Raw genomic sequence first — 20,767 nt, 5'->3', positions numbered from 1 at the left:
CGGCATCGATGCTTCGGACTGCATTCACCGTGTAAGAATCGCCCATCATCGCAGGACGCACCTCGGTCATCGCAGGCGGCTAGAGTAAAGCTCGCCTGCCAACGTTGGGACTTCGCCATGCGTCTCTCCTGGGGACGAATGGCCCTTGGCCTCGTCCTCGGCGCCCAGGCGAATCGACTGCAAGTCCGCCAGACTTTGATTGCCTCAACCACAATAGCTCTCGCAACTTCACCAAGTCTATCCCCGGCCCCCAGCAGCGCAGCCAATACCACCCCCGCTAGCGTTTCCGAACCTGACAACACCCCTGACAACACCGTCTTCCTAACCGCCACCGTCACCAAGCAAGGCGAGGGCAGTACCGTAACTTCCTTCACCACGGTAACCGTCAGCACCATCATCACCGTCACGGTAACGACTACGGACATTGCCACGACGACAGTTACCCGAAGTGGCCAGGATACGGCTACCAAGGTGATTTACGTCACCTCTACCCAGGTCATCAACGCTAAGCGTGCCGTCATTGAGGAGGAAGTATTCTTCGCCCTCGGTCCCGCGCACGTCCCTGCCGAGCCCACGCCCGTCCGGGGAGTCGCAGAATTTCAGGCCCATCTTGACCCTGACAGAGTCCGTCAGGTTGATAAGCGTGCAGTCGTTACGAATTACGTCACTGTAACCTTGGGTCTCGACGGAGGTGTAAGCACAGCCGTGGCGACTGTGACCAAAGTCATCAGGTCGACCACGAGCACCCTTCAGCGTACCACGTCGTACATCACCACGACGGTGCAGGTCAATGCCAAAACGACGCTGACTGTCACGAGCACCATCATCCTGAAATTGACCATGGTCTCTACCGGAGCCGTTGAAACCTCCACGGCTGCCCCAGCCAACACTGCCGGCTCTGGAAACAACAGTGGCGGCGGCGGCGGCAGCAGCGGCAGCGGCAGCGGCGGCGATGGCGGACTGTCAACCGGAGCCCAGGCTGGCATCGGAGTCGGGGTTTCCGTCGTCGGTCTCGCCATCGTGGCCGGAATCGTCTACCTTTGCATGAGACGTCGTCGCGGTCCCAAGCCCGACCCTGATGATTTGCTGGGTCCTTCTTCGGAGGTTCCTGTCGGTGCTGGTACTGCAGGTTCTCGCCACTCTCGTCCCATGTCCCAGGGACTGGCCTCTGCTCCCGGCTCTGTTCCTAACCGCAATCCGATGCTCCCCAACGTCCATCTCGAGGGCTATCGCGGAACAGCCATGGGAGACGGCCGCGCCGGGTACGCCAAGCCAGACCCCTACGGCGCAGCATACCCTCCCACGCGAAACGCAACCACCAACTCCAGAATCAGCGCGCTGTCTGCCGGCGACCCGTTGCCACGACACCCTACACCTGACGCCGTCACCGCGCTGTCGACAACGGGTAGGCCCGACACGGCGGAACTGGGCAGCGAGGGGGCAGGCGCGAAATGGCACAACTCGGAGGCTGCCGAGATGGCCAGTGACAACCCAGCGGCTGCCAAATGGCACAGCGACAACGCACACGAGATTGACAGCCAACCCGTGATGAGCCATCAGAGCGGACCGGTATATGAGATGGCTGTGGAGAGCTACAGATGACCGTTCTTTTTGCCGGGGGCTGGGGTGAGTTGCATTTTCAGGGAGTTGGGGGGACCGCGCAAGCATTATTCAAGGCGCCATGGAAGCGCAAAGAATCCGCCATTTGATTGCGAAATCATCATGTTGACATGGCTACGACTTCAAACGCGGATGTGACGTACGAACGGGGATGCCATGTGAATGAGGGAGGGTCAGGTCCAGGGTGTTTGAAGGCGCAGTCTGGATACGGCTGGTCTATGCGGTGCGCGGTGCGCAGTGGGCAGTGCAGCCAGCCGCGCACATGGGATAACTAGGAATGACGGCGTGGTAGATGGAAGGGCGGGCAGGCTACGCCTTGGGGCCGCAAGCGGCAAGCGAAACGCCGGGGAGGAGGGTTTTGTATAATGATGGGAAATGGAATCAGAATTGGTAGTGGTATTGGTATTGGGTATTGGCTTGCTCTGTTGGGTTATTCTACAGCGAGATGTTAATGCGGAGGCGAACATGGCTGAATGACACGGCGACCAGCGCAAATAAAACCTGCCGTGTTTCATGCTGTGTTTCATGCTGTGTTTCATGCTGTGTTTGCGTCATCTTTTCTTCTTCTTCTTCTTCAGCCCATAGAAGGCATCAATGATGTATTGCCGTGCTGGAAGGGGCTGACGCTGACGCTGACGCTGACGAAGCACGGAGTACGATACACTCCGTACAGTATGTACATAGTAATAACCGAGAGCCAAGCCAAGTCGTCGGGTGCGAACGGGTGCTGCCCAGGTGTCGTCGGGTGGGGCCAGCTGAAATCTTGGGAACGACCAGACCCAGACCCAGACGGCGAAAAAGAAAGTTGCTGGAACCCGTCTCGTCATACGTCGCGTCCAAGATGCTGCCCGGTCTCCTTTTTGAGTGAGGCCTGCCGCCGTCTGCGACCAGACCCTTCTTCGTCTTCTTTTCTCTCCTTGTTTAGCTCGCCTCGTTGGGTCATTTGTCGCTCGCTCGTGGAAGACTTGCACGTGGGGGGGGCATATTTGACGTCGGAGCCACGGGGAGGAGCGAGAGGAAGAATCCGGCCCATCTTTTGTCTTGTTCTTCTTCTTCTTCTTCTTCTTTTTTTTTTCCTTTTTCGGTGCCTGTTTCTCTTTCATCCCACCCCCCAAACTGCCTTGTGCTGGATTCCCTACCAATCCTCCGACGAGCCAAGTCTGGCGCGCCATGGGCACCGCGGAGCCGGAGCGGCCAGGGAGCAGACGGGCTGCGAGAGAGGATGGCACATGCCGGGGCGTCGACGAGAACAGGTTGGTGAGGAAGCTGGATGCGCATCTGATACCGTTGATCATGAGTCTCTACCTGTTCAGCTTCGTGGATAGGTACGTTGCCTTGTTCTTCCCCCCCATCGCCTCGTAACGTAACGCGAGTTTGCAACAAGCCACCACCACCACCAACACCGACGTACAGAGTCAATGTCGGCAACGCTCGCCTCTACAAGCTGGAAGCCGACCTCGGCCTCTCGTCCCACCAGTTCCAGGTCGTCGTGTCCATCTTCTTCGTCACGTACATGCTGTTCGAGGTGCCGTCCAACCTGGTGCTCAAGCTCTTCACCCCGCGCCGCTGGATCGCCTTCATCACCCTGTCGTGGGGCCTCGTCGCCACGCTCAGCGGGCTCGTCGACTCGTACGCCGGCCTGGTGGCCTGCCGGCTCCTCCTGGGCGCCCTGGAGGCCGGCCTCTTCCCCGGGCTCAACGTCTACCTCACCTTCTTCTACACCAAGCACGAGCTGGCCCTGCGCGTGGGGTACCTGTTTGTGAGCGCGGCCATCGCCGGCGCCCTGGGCGGCCTGCTTGCCTACGGCATCGGCCACCTGGACGGCGTGCGGGGCATGAGCGGCTGGCGATGGATCTTCATCCTCGAGGGGATCCCGAGCGTCGTCCTGGGCGTCGTTGCGTACTTTGCCCTGCCCAACGACGCCGCCTCGGCTTATTTCCTGGCCGAGGAGGACAAGGCCGTCATGGAGGTTCGGCGGCGGAGAGCCTACGGGAGCACCAGGTCGAGCGAAGACGTCAGCCGCAAGGACGTGGCGAGGGCCTTTACGGACTGGAAGGCTTGGGCGTTTTACATTGCCCAGTTTGGGGTTGACACGATGCTGTATGGTGCGTCGCGAATCTCCCCCTTCCCCCCCCCCCTCTTCTTGCTCTGCGTGTGCGTGAAACAACAACAACAAAAAAGTAAAAAAAGGGACACAGGTGGGGGGATGAGATATGTGTGAGCTGCAAGAGGAGGGAGGAGATGGGGGGGATGTACGTGAAGCTGCCTAGCGGAGGGAGGATGAAAGAGAAAAAAAAAAAAAAAAAGGACGACTGGCTAACTCGTTCCTTGTCCCAGGATTCTCCACGTTTCTACCCACCATCATCCAGGCACTCGGTAGCTGGACGTCTGCGCAAGTCCAACTGCTCACCATACCGTGCTACTTTTTCGGAGCGGCCACGTTCATGGGCGCCGCGTATCTGTCGGATCGTCTGCAGCAGCGCGGCCTCTTCTGCGTGGCCTTTGGCACAATCAGCGTGGTCGGATACGCCGTCTTGCTGGCGGACGTGGCGGCCCCGGCGCATTACTTTGCCTGCTTCCTCGTAGCGGGTGGCCTGTACGTTGTCGTCGGGCTACCCTTGGCATGGGTTCGTACATTGTACCGAAATGACAAAGCCCGGGGATTATTTTCCTCGGGCCCGGAATTGTTGCTGATTGCTGTTTCGAAATCTCGCAGCTACCCAACAACTCGCCTCGCTACGGCAAGAGGACCACGGCGACGGGCATGCAGCTCACGTTTGGGAACGCAGCGGGCGTCATGTCGGCGTTTATATAGTGAGTTTTTTTTTTTCTTTCTTTCTTTTCCTTTTTTTTTTTCTTTTTTAGGAACTTGGCCGGTCGGGCCCGTTGCCGGCCGGGGGCTGACGCGCTTCTTTCTTTCTTTCTGCTCTTTTTTTTTTTTTTGACCAGCCCCAAGTCCGATCAGCCTCGGTACGTCCGGGGCCACGCCGTGTGTCTCGCCATGGTGGGCATGGGGACGGCCATCTACGCCTTCCTGTGGTACTGGCTCCGCAGGGTGAATGCCGCGAGGGAGAGGGGCCTCGTGAGCGACAAGCATCGCGGGCTGGCGGACGAGCAGCTGCAGGAGCTGGGGGACGATTCGCCGGGGTTTCGGTACACCGTGTGACGGACGGGTCGGGTGGTGCGCGACGCGACGTCGCTGCCGGGTGCCGGGTGCCGGGTGCTGCGTGCTGCGTGCTGGGTGAGAGAGAAGCCGACAGACTATCCAAGACGGTGTTTCCTTGCCTCAAAACACCACCAACGCAACGGCCTACTCCGAACAAGCTTTGGCCCCAACGGCCATCGCAGCTGCTCCCTCCTGCCCCCGAGGCCACTCACCCCCCACGACCAACAAGAGCAAAAGGGCGCTCTCTTTCTTGCCCCGGTATTCTCCAACAGAGCTGGATGACGTGCGAGCAGGCGCAAGAACGCGAAGAAGCCCAGCAACGACCGCGCCCTACGCCGGGATGCAGGCCAATCCGCCCTCGTCAGGACCACAGCACAGCGCAGCGCAGCACAGCACGTCGCGGGCGGTCCCGGCAGAAGGCATCAACGGCTCGACCTGATGGACCACCCCACCCCTCGGCACTGCTGCTAAATTACAGTTTTTTTTTTTTTTTTTTTTTTTTTTTTTCTTCCGCTCTCCCCTGGCTCCCCCCCCTTTTTGCCGCGGCCATGTTTGCCTGCCTGCCTGCCTGCCTGCCAGTGTAATGAGTGCAATCAATCAAGCGTAGGGCGACTCGGACGCATGCAAACCATTAGCCACCGGCAGAAAGCGAGGGGGAAAATTTAAAAAAAAAAAAAAAAAAATAGTTACGTGCGAAAAGAAAAAAAGGGGATAAAAAAAGGGGGAGGCTGGCCTGGCTACTCCGTAATCGGATCGTAGAACCCAATCAACCTGGGACAGAGCGCTACGGAGTTACATCAGGTAGGCATGTGCCATGTACAGATGTTGGAGGGAAATTGGCTTGTCTGTAATATGGATATCGGTCATGTCCGAGGTCGGATGTGCCGAGTTCTCCCTAGATCAGTAAGCCCTTAGGGGTACCCCCTATCCCACTATAAATAGCTGGGAACATAAGTCTCTTAGAGAGGACTTAGTTCCTTCAATCAAGCATTATCGCATTTTCCCTATGCATTCTGATATGGTAGCAATTGTGTAAATATCACAACAAAAAACCTCATTATTATCCCTTACCTTATAGCCCAGCCTTAAGATCAACTGTTATCTTTATTTTACTGTAAAAGCCACTATTTTCCGGATCCTATTTAAGCAAGCTCGGGATTCCCTATTGAATCCATCAAAAGCCTTATTACTAATATACTCGTGTGGCCTTATCAATCAAAAAGGAGGCTATTACAAAAAGTCGCGATATTTCCTTTGATCTAATAAATCGATATCTTAACTGCTATTTTCGTCAGATTAATTCGTGCCCTAAATATCGTTATTAGCGAAAATAGGTACTATTACTGATAATAGCTCTAAACCAGCAGTTAAGCTGATATCCCGATATAACTAGGATATCTAGTATGATTATATTTAAAAGCGTGCTTTAGATAATAATATTTGGATATTCATTAATCCTAAAGGCTCGGAAATACTAAATATACCCCTTCTGCCGGCATAAGAATTAGATGAACCTATCTATTCTACGCAGGCATTAGCATTAATACCAATATCTATAGCAATAGCAGATTCATCAATAAAAGCTATAGATTATGCCCCTTCTGCAAATACTAAAGCTGTAACGGCAGCTAGGGCATCATCGGCAGGACTATTACCCTCGGTAAGAATAAGAATAATCTAGCCGCAGTAAATCGAGAATATTAAAGAAAACCACTACTTTAAGCCGATATAATGCCCTAATAGTATTAGTACTACAGAATAGATAAAATAAGCTAATATTTAGTATAATTTTTAGAACGACTATTATACGATATTTAGTCGGAATCTTCGAGCATATACAGTATGGTTTGAATTAACACTAAGCCCTAGCTATAAGATATTAGTAGCAGGCGATCGGAATATTTAAAGAAAAATTTAACGCCTAATAGAATGTATGCGACCGGTTTAGCTTATTATCTAGGAATACCTTAAAGAAAAATTCAAGCAGGCTATATAATATAACCTCGGAAGATATAATATAGAGGAATAGTTTAACGAAATCTTTATATTATATAAGCGATTAGTACGAATAGACTTAATCCTTATTAATAAGAATACGCCTACTAAATAGCTAGTAGAAGCTCTTTATTAAAAGTATCTTACCTTTAAGGAAAAAATCCTTAATCGAATAGTAAAAGCATAAAAATAGAATAAATATCTCGATTTTCTAATAATTATTAAATATATTTAGCAGAAATAGGAGCTAGAAGAAAAGGGGAAGGTTAATAGTAGTTATATAGTATTTATAACTAATAATACTAAACCTTCGTTATAAGCCGCTTCTAGCGATACTTCGGCTTTATCTTCAGTAAAGAAAAAGACCTATAAATACTATAGTAAGCCCTATATAGTAAAGGGGCCTTATTATAAGAATTATTAGATATTAACTCTATCGATGGCTCTAAACTACTTAAAAGATAGGATCAATAAGAAAAGCCAGGAAGCCGCATATAAAAAAATAAAAAAGGAATCTAAAGAGGTGTAAAATATATTTAAGGCCTTTTAAGATAAATATAAAAGTAAAGGTAAAGGCAAAAGCAATAACAATAATAATAAAAAAGAAGATAGATTAATAAAAAAAGAAAAAAAAGATAAAGTATTTATAATATCTATTCTTTCTATAGGAACTCACCTAAATAATTTAGGCCTTTTAAAGTCTTATATTATACTTAATAGTAGCACTTCAATATACGTTTTTAACGATATAAAGTAGTTCACTAATATTAACTATAATATCGATGAATACCTTATTTGTAATACTTATAATAGTATTTTAAAAGTTCTTAGTATTAGCTCTATTCGAATTGTATTATAAAATAGAAGGGCCGTTACTTTTACCGATATTCTATATAATCTAACGATTATAGCGAATCTTCTTACTATAAAAAAGATAAGAAATAAGGGATTATTTTGGAATAATAAAGTCGATAAGATTTACTTACGGAAAAATAATTAATAAAAAGTTATCTTTTAAGTTTCTTAGGTAGAAGAAAAGCCCTATATCCTCTACTAAAGTAGTAGAAATAATATACCTATAGATGAATTCATTACGAGGGCTTAAAATAAAGCCTTAATTATTAATAAAGCCTATTTGGCTCGAGGAGATAATCGCTAGCCTAAAACTTCAATAAAAACGCCTCATACTATCTAGTATATATATTTTAGGCACCTAGGTTAGGATTCAATAGATCGTATTTTTAAAAATATATTACAGATGCCTAAGGAAAAAGAAGCTTTAAATTATAAGGTTTATAGTAGCGTAAAAATCGTAAAGTAGATATTATAATTATCTTATAAGCTCTTAATACCTTAGGAACCCTTTAAAGTAGTCTCTTTCGATCTATTTCTATAAGCTACTACTTTTAATAGTAATAAATATATAGTATTATTCACCTGCCGATTTATAGGAATAAAATATATTTTTACGATACCTAAAAAGACCGACCTACCTAAATACTAGCTAATCTTCGAGAATCGGGTTTTACGCCTATATAATATAGCGATCGCAATAATCATCTCTAATAACGAAATAGCACTCTAGACTAATAATAATCGGGAAAAAGCTAAGCGGAAAGGTATTATAATTCGAAATTCGAGCCCTAATTACTAATATTAGAACGGTTATACTAAATATTCTAAGGGGATATTAAAAACGAAGATAGCCCTTTTTAATATATAAGTAGATTTTCCTAAGGAGTTATAGCCTATTATAGCCGAAATAGTAGTATATTTGCTAAATCGAAGCCTTAGGAAGTCAGAAAGACCTTATAATAACTAGAAGTCACCTCTTTAAATACTTTAACTTTAGCTCTATAATAATAAGCCCGCCTAAAAGCACTTACCGGCAGACATTCATCTATAAATTCACTACCTCTACGCCTATAAATATAAGGCTTTCGTAATAACTTACGATAGGATATTATAGAAAGGTCTAAAGCTCAATTAAAGAGCTCACATTAGGTATTTAGCAGGCTATATCTCGACTACTTAATACCTAATTTAGGTGCCTTTATTAAAAAGAAGCTATTGGTTTAATTCTAGCTATATTATATTCGATAAGACCGTTTTTTATTAAGATAAATACTATTTACCGATTTCTAAATAATAGAAAAAGGCCCTAAATAGCCTTATCGGTAATATTAAAGAAATACTTATTATTAACGACTTTAAACTTATATTATCTAGGAATTCAATTAAAAATATCTTTACTAACGATCCTATTATTAAATAGGCACTAAAGGCATAAAATAAAGCTATTAATAATACCCCTTAACTAATAGGAATTAATCTTAAGGTTATAAACTACCCTAAAGAAGCTATTACTTAAGCGATACTATTATTCCCGCCATTTTCGCTTAAGCCTAACGATAAACTTAAGCCAATTATTCCTTTTGATAATATATTCTTTATAAAGTTTAAAGGAAATACTCACGATATATTCGCAGCTTCTATCGTAAAGCTTTTAGCTATAATAAAGGCACTATATATCATAAATATACCTAAAGAGCCGGCGATATAAAGGGAGCTTAAAAAGCACCCTAAGCGTAAGGAATTTATTACCGCTATAAAAGAAGAATATTCGAAGGTTATAAACGGGGAGATTAGGTATATTATTTAATAAAATAATTTAACTATTAACCCTTAGATTAAGCTATTAGACCTAAAGTAGGTATTTGCCTATAAATAGGACTAAGATAGGTATCTCACCGGTTATAAGGCACAATTATACGTTTATAGTGATTAATAACCCTATGATCTTCGTAATACCTAGGCAGTAGCGCTTACGGTATATATATTTCGGCTTCTTATAGTATTAATATACTTTTTTAACCTAGAAACGCACTAATATAACTTCGTTATAGCCTTTCTTAATATACTACTTAATAAGACTATCTATTGCAAATAACCTAATAGATTCCACGATAGTTTCATATTCATTAGGTTATTATATGCCTTATATAGGCTTCGAAGGTCTCCGCTACTATAGTTCAAAAAGTTATTATAATTCCTATTGCAATAAGGCTTCAAATAGGTCTGCGAAGACCCCTATATTTTTATTAATAGCTTCTTTATTATATTCTTTTACGTTAATAACCTAATCGTATTTTATTATAAATTATAGATAGAGGCATTCGAATCGTTCTATACGGCATTAATAGTAGTATTTAAGATTAAAGATCTCGGCGAGCTATAGTAGTTCCTAATAATTAAGGTTATTCGCAATTATACGGCCGGAAAGTTGTGGCTTATATAGAAGGCTTATTTCGATAAGCTGGCAATAAAATATAATCTTACCGCATTTGACGATACTAAGGACCGCCTTCTAGAGCACCTACTGTATACTATAAAACTTAAGGCATTCGATAGGATAACTAAACCATATAATATAAAGCGATACCAATCAATAGTAGGCTTATTAATATATCCGATTATGATTATAAGGCCTAAACTAGGCTATATTAGATTATAGCTATTAAGATTCCTTTAAAATCTAGGTCTAGACTATTTACGAGCTATAAAAAAGGCACTCGATTATAGCTATATATAGAAGAATACCGCGATAGAATTCCAGGCTAATATAGCAGAAATAGAGGCATTTTCTAATGCTTCCTATACCGACGATATTATAACGCAATAAAGCAGTTAGGGCTATATAATTAAGCTCTTTAGCGGCCCGATTGTGTATAAATCGGGTTAATAAGATACTATTATAATATCGTCAATAGAGGCAGAGCTTCTTATAATATCTTATATAGCAAAAGAGGTTATCGCCTTTAAGAGATTATACGAGGAAGTTAGGCTCTAATTATATACCGATATCCCTATAATTCAATACGATAATATCTAGACTATTTGCCTATTAAAAGAGGAATTCTTTAAGCTCGTAATACGGCTTCATCATATAGATATTTATTATTATTAGCTGCGCTAGGAGGTTCAAAAAGGAACGATCGATATTATATAGGTTCCAATAGGCAATATAGTTGCTAACGGTTTCACAAAGCCCCTAACAGGCCAGAAATTTAAAATCTTCCGCTAGCAGCTTAGGCTTATTATTTTAAAGGGATCCTATAACGCCGGACTGCAGTCTCATAATATTGTTTTTAGTGGTGAGGAAGAACCTCATAAGGATCAAAAGACGCCCTAAAAAATCAGATTGAAAAGGGCTTTTCAATAGCTATACTTGTTTCCTATAAAAAATTGGAATCTACGGTTTGTTATTGTTTTCTTACGCTGTATATGTGCTATTAGGCGAATTTACCCCTAAATAGGTAGCCTATTCAATAAGGGCACCGTTATATTTTGCGCATAACTGTTTTGAGTGGATTGATATTTCTACTTATTATCTTGCTTTGCACTAAGTTTAGCTATATAGCAGGATATCCTAAAGAAAGCACATCCTGAGGGGGTGTGTTAGAGGGAAATTGGCTTATCTATAATGTGGATATCGGTCATATCCGAGGTCGGATGTGCCGAGTTCTCCCTAGATCAGTAAGCCCTTAGGGGTACCCCCTATCCCACTATAAATAGCTGGGAACACAAGTCTCTTGGAGAGGACTTGGTTCCTTCAATCAAGCATTATCGCATTTTCCCTGTGCATTCTGACAACAGAGGAGTCCCAGCTGAACGTGCCTGGGCCTCCCGGCCGGATCCAGTCAATTGTACCGACCGACGGCCGCGGGTGGCCGAGCCGAAGGCCCCTTGGTTACGGTGCTGTGCTGAATCACTTGCTTCGACCGCGGGGGGTCAATCAATACATTAGGTTCCTAGGTGTACTCCGACTGCAGGTCTTCCGGCTGCAGGTCTTCTGACTGCAGAGCAGTTCCCCGTAGTTTTTAATCTATCAAACTTTGCAGATTTCGCAGAATCCTTCCTTGCCGAGGTTTTTTTCTTTTTTCTTTTCTTCTTTTCTTCTTCTTCTTCTTCTCCCCCACTCAGGCGGGTACGAAAGGTGCGCTGCGCTGAACCAGCGACCTAGGTTGCCTACCTCCCAAGGTGTAGGTACCTAGGACCCTGATAGGTAGGTGCCTAGGTAGGTACATGTACCTACCTCGTAGCTATACCTATTTCCCCGGTCGTGTCCAGCCGTCGATACTCGTAGCAGGACGCAGCACGTGCAGCGGGGCCGGCGCATGCGTGAACAAACCCGAATCAATCTAACGATCGTCACACCATATAAACCTCAGACAGCAACTTCAGCCGCATATTCGCGCACGCTGCCTGCCTGCTTTCAAGGAGAGCCTCGCGCTCCAAGGGCCAGCGGCCGGGCGGACCAACGTTCGTCCCAGCCGACTTGCCTCCAGCTTGCCTGCCCATGGTAATAAATGGATTGCAGGTATATGTATCGACAGGGGATCCCGTCTCAAACTTTGTCCAATGCGTTCTCCAACTTCCCCTCTCCCCAGAACCTGCTGTTTAGGAGTCGTTCAACGGTTAACGGTCCATGATGCGGCTGCTCGTGCTGTTCGCCGCCGCGCTCTCTTCTCCAAGCCTCGCGCTGGACACGCTGGAAAGGCTGGACACGGACTCTTGGACGCCCGCGGCCCGTGGCGCCGCCCTCTCCGGTGGCCTGGGGCACCCCCGTGTCTTCGCCAACCTTACGCTGGACGAGTTCTTCGACAAGCTGAGCCTCGCGAGAGAGGAGGCAAGCTCGCAGAACCACAAGCGTCAGCCGGTAACGAGCGAACATGACCAGATGTGCCAGGAGGCGATGCAATCCAGCTCCTGGCGCGCCAGCTGGGGCGCCTGCACAAACTCGGACCACTCCAGGCGAGTCTACTGCAAAACAATAATACGTGGCGCAGACGGCAGGCTTCCCAGAGAGAGGAGTGTCCAAAAGGTTTGCCCCGTGAACAAAAAGTGCTACAGAGTCCTCACGAGAAACTCCATGGGCAACATGGTTCACCTGCCGCTGTGTCTCGACCAGCTCATCATCGACAAGATGGAGAAGGGCACTCTGGAAGAGCACTTGTGGTACCTCTTCTACAAGGAGTATTTCGCCTGGAACACCGAGGCGCCGACGCTGGGCTACACGACCAGCTACCACGTGCAAATGGGCGAGGGCCAGGGCTCGGGTCTCTTTACCGACACCAACGGCCACAGAAGTCGGGCAACGTCCTGGTCGTGCATCGATTGCCCCCCTGGGCGGACCAAGATTGAAACCCAGACCAAGTCGTTTGCATATGCCTATGTGTCGAGTTAGAGTTTCGTCGGGACCGTGTGCGTGTGCGAGTGCGTGTGCGTGTGCATGAACACCTTGCGCTGAGGTCCGACATGGATGGCTTGCAAGGGACGGGATCGAGCTGGGAGCTGGGAGCTGGGAGCTGGGAGCTGTGCTTTGGACGCGGTGGAATGTTGTACTCGTGTGTGCATTAGACCGAGGGTGAAGGAGAGAAGAAAAACGGCGCGGAGCCATGAAATTGGTGCCGCGCTCTGGATGGAGTCTGGGAAAATGTGGGCGGAAACCATGACCCTATGGATGGTTCTGTACTGATAACTGCTTCTTTCTCGTCATCGATTTCCCTGCGGACTTGCTTTGTTGATTCTCGTCATTCTTATCACTGCCCACGTCTCTTCTTCACCCAGCTTCTTTCTGATTCTTTCTGATTCTTGTTGTTGTTGTTGTTGTTGTTGTTGTTGTTGTTGTTGTTGTTGTTGTTGTTGTTGTTGTTGTTGTTGTTGTTGTTGTTTTTTTTGAGTTTCGGGGTTTCGAGTTGGCCCCTGTGTGATGCTGCCCGGCTTCTTGGTCGACGTCTTGGGTGCCGACAGCTCGAGGCTCCAAGTCGCGGGCCAACGAAGAAGAAACAGTCCTCATGCTGGCAAGTCTTGCCAAGAAAAGAAGGAAGCAACAAAAAAGTCGTTGCTGACGCGGGCCTCGTGCCTGTCAGCGCACGGTGCACGGTGCGCGCACGGTGCACGCTGCAGAAATGCCACCCTCGGGCCGGGACGCAGGTGCCAAACAGGTGCCGGACGGACTGGCTGGGTGGACCCGTCACCGACCAACCAGTGACGGTCCACATGGCCAGCCGCCAAACACGCCGCCAACACAACACGCCGTCAACAAGAAGTTGAAAACGCTCAGCTCCCTCTTACCCGGAGCTGTTCCGTGCTGCCTTCCTGGCTCCATGTGCAGCTTGCCGCCGACGTCTCACTCTCCTCGACCTTGTCCATGACCGCGCATATCCCAGGCCGGGCCGTTGCGTGCCTCTTCTCCCGAGGCCCAGCAGCGATGCATCCACCCACCTATACCGTGCCTCGTATTTCACCCATCGCTCCAACCCAGGCACGTGGATTCCTAGGCTTGGAAGAGCGAGCAGCCTCAACGTAGGGGTTCCCTCTTCGCCGCTGCTGCCCGCCTCCGCGCTGTAAAGAGCGGGCAGAGAGTAGCGAATCTTGCCGGGGGCGTAGTGCTTGAGTACTTGCTCCAGCCGGTCGCGTTGCTTCGGAGCCAGCGCTCTTCGGAACGGCTTCGCGTGCTGGGGCAGGAAAGGCAGCACGTGGAACCTGGCCGGCACGCACGCGCTCACGCGGACCCAATACCTTCCGTCCCAGAGCTTGGCTGTTTTCCAGGACCGCCAATGGTGGTTTGAGCTGGTGGCCTGCTCCGCCGGCTGGTCGGCCAGAGGGGGCAAGCGGTAGCTCAGACGGCCCAGGAGCTTCCGTTCGGGTAGAAGCTTCATGGACGGATACGGCGCCCGCGACAGGAGCCACTTTGTGCACGAAGGGGTTACTATCGGGTCAAAAAACACTCCCGCCATGGTGAACGCCTTGGGGGAGCTCGCTTGCGGCTCCGGCCCGAGCTGCGGGAACAGCCTGTTAACAACGTTTTCGAGGTTGGCTACGGAAGGCGGGTGCGTGTCGGGCGTGACGAATTCTATAAGCTTGCGAACAGCAATGGCGGCCATCAGTCGGTAACGCGGCTTGCGGGCTTCTCTGCCCGCCTCGGTGCAGCGACGTCTGCGCCGCTGCACATTCGAGGGGAACAACGACGGCAGCTCGGCGAGCAGCGTCCCGGCGTTGGGGTCGAAATCCTGCACGACGGCTTCCCGCAGCAGCCATCGCCGGGCCTCGGCTTCTTCTAGCCTGATCCTTTGCTTGGCCTCTCTCGACATGGCGAGGATGGCCTCTTTGCGGTGCTCTGGCGCTTGCGCGTTGGGATCCATGTGGCGAAGACTGTTTCTGAGCGTCAGTGTGGCGTCGGCATTGGTTGGATCCTCGAACCACTTGATGCCGTTGGCCTCGCAGGTCGCCCTCAGCCGGTCTTTGTCGAAGCGAAGCAGGGGTCGATACACCATGATTCCGCCATCCTCGCAGTTGAGCGGTGTCAGGTACGGGACTCGAGGGTCCACCTGTCGCAAAACGTGACGGGCAAAGTGACCCGACATGTCGGAGGTGCCGAGAAACGAGCGGAGCTTGTCCCACGGCTGAGCGTCAAACTCGTGCTTCATGATCCATCGAAGGCGTCTCAGTTGTTGATTTGGCGGCTTGAAGCTCAGGAAGGGGGTTTTGTGCGTCTGATCGTCGAGCAACCCGCTCCTGTAGACCCCATGCATATCGTAGCACTCGGGTATCGCGTTGGCCTCGCGAATCCCCTGGTGGCCGCGATACGAATGGCCGCTCAGGTGGCGCATCAAGACGGTCTCGTACTGATCATCTCGGTGGTGGGCAAAGAAGAGGCTTGTGGTGTTGAGGAAACGACAGGTGGCGCCGAGCATACGATAGCGCAGCCTCCTCGCGACGCTTTCGATGTTGGGTAGGGCGCCGGGATCTTGTCCTTGCCCAGCCGCCTTTCCCCAGTTCAGGGGCTTGACGACAGCCTTGAGGCCCATATTCTTGAGTTCTCGGGCAACACTTGAAGCTTCCTGCGTGCTTTCCGGACGTAGTTTGTGGTCTATTATGATGGCGAACGCGCCTTCGGCCGGATTGTCGGCGATTCGAATACCGCGCCAAGTCTTGAGGAGGGTCGAGAAAAGGTAGGCCATTGCCATGGAATCGACGCCACCGCTGACGGCAAGTGCTGGTTTTGCGTGATGGCGTCAATCAGCTCCGGGTCTTGATGGACGAGACATGTGGGCGGAAACCGGGTGTGTGGGTGCGGGAGGGGGGAAGGGGAAAAGGGGAGGGCATACCAATACCGCGTGGTCGCGCATGTCGTGCGGAAGGAAATCGGGGGGTGCAAACCGCCTCGACGGCGTCCCGAAACTCCGTCACGGAGATGGGTTTCGGGCCATGATGAAAAACGCGGCGTAGCGGGCTCATTCCATGCCAGTTTCAACCAAGAAAGGGACGGAGATGGACACGTTGGCGAGGTGGTCCATTCGAAAATCATGTGCCGCGCGCCAGTGCTCTGCTCCAGAATGAGGCAATTGGGCTCTGGGCAGACCTGAGGAAGGTTTGGGGACACTTCAATGTTGTTTGCAGGCCTGCCGGTCGTGGGTTGGCATGGGTGGGTGTCATGATCTGATGTTTGACTTTGTCGCTTGGAGATTGTGCGGTCTGGCGTGCCTTTTGCGAACAACTGTAGGGGTCCCTGGTCCCAGCCGCCTTGGCGGGAGCCGAGTGGGCTCAGGCCCGCTGAGGAGTAAGGCTCCAGGGCTCAACCAAGCATCCATCAATTTCCAGTCTCAACCCGGCACCGCCGTGCCCTTTCAACGATCTATATCCCAAGCCTCCGAAGCCTCCAGCAGCGGCAGTGCCTATCTCGACAGCTCAACCCCGTGGGACATGCTCGATTCGACGCAAGGGTCTCGATCCCTCGGCTTCACTGGTCCCGCGTGCAGAATAGAGGAAGCCGCCTGATTTTGCCCAAGACCGCCGCCAGCGAGGCACGAATCATGGATGGGATTGACGGCCGCCAAATGGCATTTCGCGCAATATCGATTCCTTCCCAATCGATCCGATACAAGACAGACTTGCGCTAGACTCCAAGGGGGCCTTTGAGGCTTCAGATTCCACCAGGTCGTCGGTCGTCGGTCATCGGTCATCGGTCATCGGTCATCGGTCATCGGCAACTTGTACTTGGCAAAGCACCAAAGGGTCTGGAAGCTCTGTCAATCAATCGCTGGTTACTCCGTACATACAATCAATCAATGGCCGAGGGATGCTGGCGAACTGAACGGAAACGCGCACGTGTATCCGCTGCCCTATGGCTATCGGTCCGTAACTGGGATACCGCACTGCTGTTGCGTTGTAGGTTTTCATGCAACGAGTCACACCTGGCAGGACGTCACAAGGCTTCTTCATGTCATGGATGGTGACTGACTGGGTGACTGCAGGCTGACCTGAAACACCGGATCCGTTCCTGCCAGCAACCCAAGTTTGGCGTCAACCTGGTAGCCAAAGGCCACCGCAGGCCAGACGGGGAATTTCTGGAGCTTTCTTGCTTCCACATGGCTCTCTTCCTAGACAGTTCCAATTCCTAGGCTGGCCCGTGGAGACTGGAGTTTTGGCTGTCAATATTCCAGAGAGAGGCCGCCATCATGGTGGATGCATCGGTGCGTTTTCGATTTTCGAGCTCAGCCATTGGTCCGAGTCTGGAAGGAGCCGAAAGCTGCTGATCTGTACATGTAGCCAGCATGCCACCTGGGGCCGGCTGGTGGCAACTGGCCCGGGCGGCGGGCCAATCCGTATCCGTAGCATGGCGATGTTGATGGTGGTGGTGGTGGTGGTGGTGGTGGTGGTGGTGGTGGTGATGGTGATCCTGGGCCGCATCCAGGTGCAGCTGCAGGACAGAATGCCTCGCCCCACTCGTGCGTGATCCAGGACTCCAGGACGGGCTTGAGGCTCGAGGCCAAGTCGCGTCGGTCAACGCGGTTCCAATGGGAGCATGAACCAGCTGGCCCCAGCCGGTTACGGACGCATCAGTGCGGCAGTTGGCTACAGTAACCTCCTCCTACCTCCTTTGGGTACATGTCGGTACCCACCTGGCTACTCCGTACTCCGTACCTCCCCTCCTGGTACCTTGGCCAGACCGACCAGTGGCCAGAGCCAGAGGTGCCCAACGGCCCCACCACCCCACCCCACCCCACCCGTCCCGCATGCTTGCCGAGCAGTGCAGCTGGCAGGCAGGACTGGCAGGACTGGCAGAACGGGCAGAACGGGCAGAACGGGCAGTGAGGTGGCGAGGTGTCACCGCCGATGCCGCCATTCGGTGCCTCACATGGCCCTGTCCTGGATGTTGCTCCCCGCGTCGAGCTTCGCGCCCTTTTTCCCTCCTCCCAGCCTCCTCCTCCTCCTTCTTCTCCTCCTTCTCCTCCTCATTTGTCCTGATCTGTGATTTTCCTTCGCCTTGGCCCTTCTCCTCGAGGCTGCAACTCCCTCCCCCCGCTGCTTCACCCCCGTTGCTTCCACGCTTCACTGGCGGTAGGCCGGGTGGTTGAACTGTCTGGTGCCTACTTGCAATCTTCTCTTTGCACCGCTTTTGTTTTGCTCCATCCGCCACGAGGGGAAAAAGAAATCCCTGGGCCATCGTCAGTCAGGCTCTCGTCGTCGTTGCTGCCACCCAACCCACCATTCGATACAGAGCCGCCGCCCATGGTTTCTCAGCCAGATCACCCCTCACCACCTGCCTCCAGCTCCAGTACCGCTCTAGATCTCAGCACCTCTTCTTCGCGCCGCTCTCACCACCACGACCACCACGACCACCATGACCAACACCAACACCACCACCAACTCAAGTACTCGGCCACCGTCGCCTCACGGCCGTCTCTATCTCGCAGCAGACGCTACAACCGCTCTCACCTCGGCGGCTCGTCTTGCATCCCCCAAAATGAATTCCCAGTATTTGCGCACAGCGGCGACGTCCAGGTCGTCATCCGCGTCGGCGCCGGCGCGCATGCCGCGGAGAACAGGTACCTCCTGCACCGACACACCCTGACGCGCTGCAGCGGCTTTTTCGAGGCCAGCACCTCGTCGGAATGGTCCAGGGCCCGGCCGTGTCTGCCGGGGCCCAACGAGCCCACGCTCGTAGGAGACGGGGCATCCTCTCCGCTCGACGGTCCCGACCACGAGAGGAGGCTGGCCGTTGGTGGTGGCGGCGCTGGTGCTGGTGCTGGTGGCCTGAATGGCTCCCAAACGTCTATCCCCGCTGGCAAGAGATGGAAGTACGAGCTGGACTCGGGCGCAGGCGACGGCGACATACCAATGTTGGTCCAAAAGGACGACGCAGACACAGTCACCACGCCAGGCTCGGAACCACCGTTCCCATCTCTGTTCGGTGCTGGCTGTCATCATGCCTCAGACGCCAAATCCTCCGGGTCGCGGTCCAAGCACCGCGGGCCGCCAGCGCCAGCGCCAGCGCCAGCAAACCGTGCTTTCCCCTTCTCCCGGTCAGTCGCAAACCTGTCCGTCGCACACCTGCCCCTCGCGACAGCGGGGCCGGGGCTTTCCCAGGCCGACGAAGACCTTCTCCGCGACTACGACAACCTCTTTCGCGTCTTCTACAACTACGCCCCGGTCCTGGACGCGGTCAGTGTCGCCGACGCCTACGTCCAATGCAAGTCGCTGCTGGCTCTCGCCGACCAATACGACGCCCTGGCCGTGGTCGGACCTCGCGTCGACCACCACCTCCTCCAGTTTCAGTCACGCCTGTGGAAGCAGATTGCAAAGTATCCCATTTCCTACCTCCGCCTGGGATACCTGGCCCGGAGCAGGGTCATCTTCCAGGAGGCCCTCGTCCACGTGGTCGGCCAGTGGCAGGCCGGCGAGCGGAGCCTTCGAGCGGCCCTGCCCGACATTGTCCTCGACATTGTCGAGGACAAGGTGGACGAGCTCGGAGAAACCGTCAGCCGCGTACAGGGCGAGCTCTTCCGTCTCAGCCTGACAACCACCAAAGGCGAGCGCGTCACCCCAACCAACAGCTATCTCGACTGGCTGGTCGTCAGTCTCTTCCGGCAATGGCTCGCCGACAACATCCCGGTCCCATCCACCCCAGGCAGGAACAGCGGCGGCGGCGGCGGCGGCGGCGGCAGCAGCAGCATCATCATCAGCAGCAGCACCCTCGCCAGCGCCAGCTACAGCTATCCCAACAAGCCGCCGCCGCGGTCCACCGGAAGAGCCTACCGAATCCTCGGCTCCCGCAACCCGAGCGCGTTCCTCAACCACGACGAGTGCAAAAAGTTCCTCAAGCTCACCCCGGAGCTCTACACTCGCAACAAACTCTGCCGCTTCGAGAAACGCATGGAGGAGCTCAAGGCCATGGCTCGCCATCTTGTTCATCCCCTCCTAGGCAGCAGGCTCGAACTCGCCATGGCGGGGTCGGGTCGCGCCGCCGAGGGTATCAGCTATCTCACCTGCACGACTTTGGGCAACCGAGACCTTCCTTGGTTTGCGGACCCTTGACACACTCACGTCTGTCCTCCGCCCAACCAACTTCACTTGCGACGAATTAAAAACAGGTCCTTTTTTTTTTTTTTTTTTTAAATATTTTTTTGCATATGCAGCGACATGCCATGATCTGAGCATAAGCCGGCCCATGCCCTTTAACATATGTACTACAGTCAGTACCTAAGCAGCAACAGAATTAGTCGTCTTGCCCGAATTTTTTTTTTTTTTTTTGGTCTCATTTTTACCCCAGGATACCCTGAATAAAGGCTGGCTTTGCTTTTCCTTTTTCTTGTTCCCTTTTGCACTTTTTTTTTCTTTTTTTTTGTTCTTTTTTTTTTCGGGGGGGGTTTTTTTTTATCAGATTATCTTGCCGGACGTTTTACATTCATCAGCGATTGTGGGGCGCTGTCCTTTTTTTTCTGTTTCTATTTCCGTTAATTCTTCTTTTATTTTTTTGTCTCTTGCCCTCTCATCTGCTGCCGCTCCGCGCATATTGCTTAATTTCCTGTCCAATACGCCACTCCGTGTATAGTCTCATGTGTAGATACCAGCAATGACGTCACGATCAAGCTGCAATACAAAAAAATAACAAACCAAACATCTCGACGCTCAAATGGC

General features: G+C 51.1%; 6 protein-coding genes across 6 annotated transcripts; 4 read left to right on the top strand and 2 right to left on the bottom strand.

The window, feature by feature from the left end:
- Positions 1-117: 117 nt before the first annotated feature.
- Positions 118-1,602, top strand: UV8b_05105 (uncharacterized protein; the record flags this gene model as incomplete). The annotated part of the gene is made up of 1 exon (XM_043142603.1): positions 118-1,602. One exon carries the CDS (start codon positions 118-120, stop codon positions 1,600-1,602), a length of 1,485 nt encoding a protein of 494 aa, XP_042998537.1.
- Positions 1,603-2,790: 1,188 nt separating this feature from the next.
- Positions 2,791-4,786, top strand: UV8b_05104 (uncharacterized protein; the record flags this gene model as incomplete). The annotated part of the gene is made up of 5 exons (XM_043142602.1): positions 2,791-2,945; positions 3,034-3,725; positions 3,958-4,247; positions 4,337-4,434; positions 4,570-4,786. 5 exons carry the CDS (start codon positions 2,791-2,793, stop codon positions 4,784-4,786), a joined length of 1,452 nt encoding a protein of 483 aa, XP_042998536.1.
- A 7,486-nt stretch (positions 4,787-12,272) lies between these two features.
- UV8b_05103 (uncharacterized protein) lies at positions 12,273-13,028 on the top strand (the record flags this gene model as incomplete). The annotated part of the gene is made up of 1 exon (XM_043142601.1): positions 12,273-13,028. One exon carries the CDS (start codon positions 12,273-12,275, stop codon positions 13,026-13,028), a length of 756 nt encoding a protein of 251 aa, XP_042998535.1.
- An 886-nt stretch (positions 13,029-13,914) lies between these two features.
- UV8b_05102 (uncharacterized protein) lies at positions 13,915-16,084 on the bottom strand (the record flags this gene model as incomplete). Its single annotated transcript, XM_043142600.1, has 2 exons — positions 13,915-15,842; positions 15,955-16,084. 2 exons carry the CDS (start codon positions 16,082-16,084, stop codon positions 13,915-13,917), a joined length of 2,058 nt encoding a protein of 685 aa, XP_042998534.1.
- A 1,256-nt stretch (positions 16,085-17,340) lies between these two features.
- UV8b_05101 (uncharacterized protein) lies at positions 17,341-18,293 on the bottom strand (the record flags this gene model as incomplete). The annotated part of the gene is made up of 2 exons (XM_043142599.1): positions 17,341-17,608; positions 17,749-18,293. The coding sequence occupies 2 exons, from the start codon at positions 18,291-18,293 to the stop codon at positions 17,341-17,343; spliced, it is 813 nt and encodes a 270-aa protein (XP_042998533.1).
- A 65-nt stretch (positions 18,294-18,358) lies between these two features.
- On the top strand, positions 18,359-20,164 carry UV8b_05100 (uncharacterized protein; the record flags this gene model as incomplete). Its single annotated transcript, XM_043142598.1, has 1 exon — positions 18,359-20,164. One exon carries the CDS (start codon positions 18,359-18,361, stop codon positions 20,162-20,164), a length of 1,806 nt encoding a protein of 601 aa, XP_042998532.1.
- Positions 20,165-20,767: the final 603 nt, after the last annotated feature.

The sequence above is a fragment of the Ustilaginoidea virens genome, chromosome 4 (assembly GCF_000687475.1).
Source record: "Ustilaginoidea virens chromosome 4, complete sequence".
Classification (NCBI taxonomy): Eukaryota; Fungi; Ascomycota; class Sordariomycetes; order Hypocreales; family Clavicipitaceae; genus Ustilaginoidea; species Ustilaginoidea virens.
The sequence above is the reverse complement of the archived record's forward strand: the minus strand, read 5'-3'. Positions and strand labels throughout refer to the sequence as shown.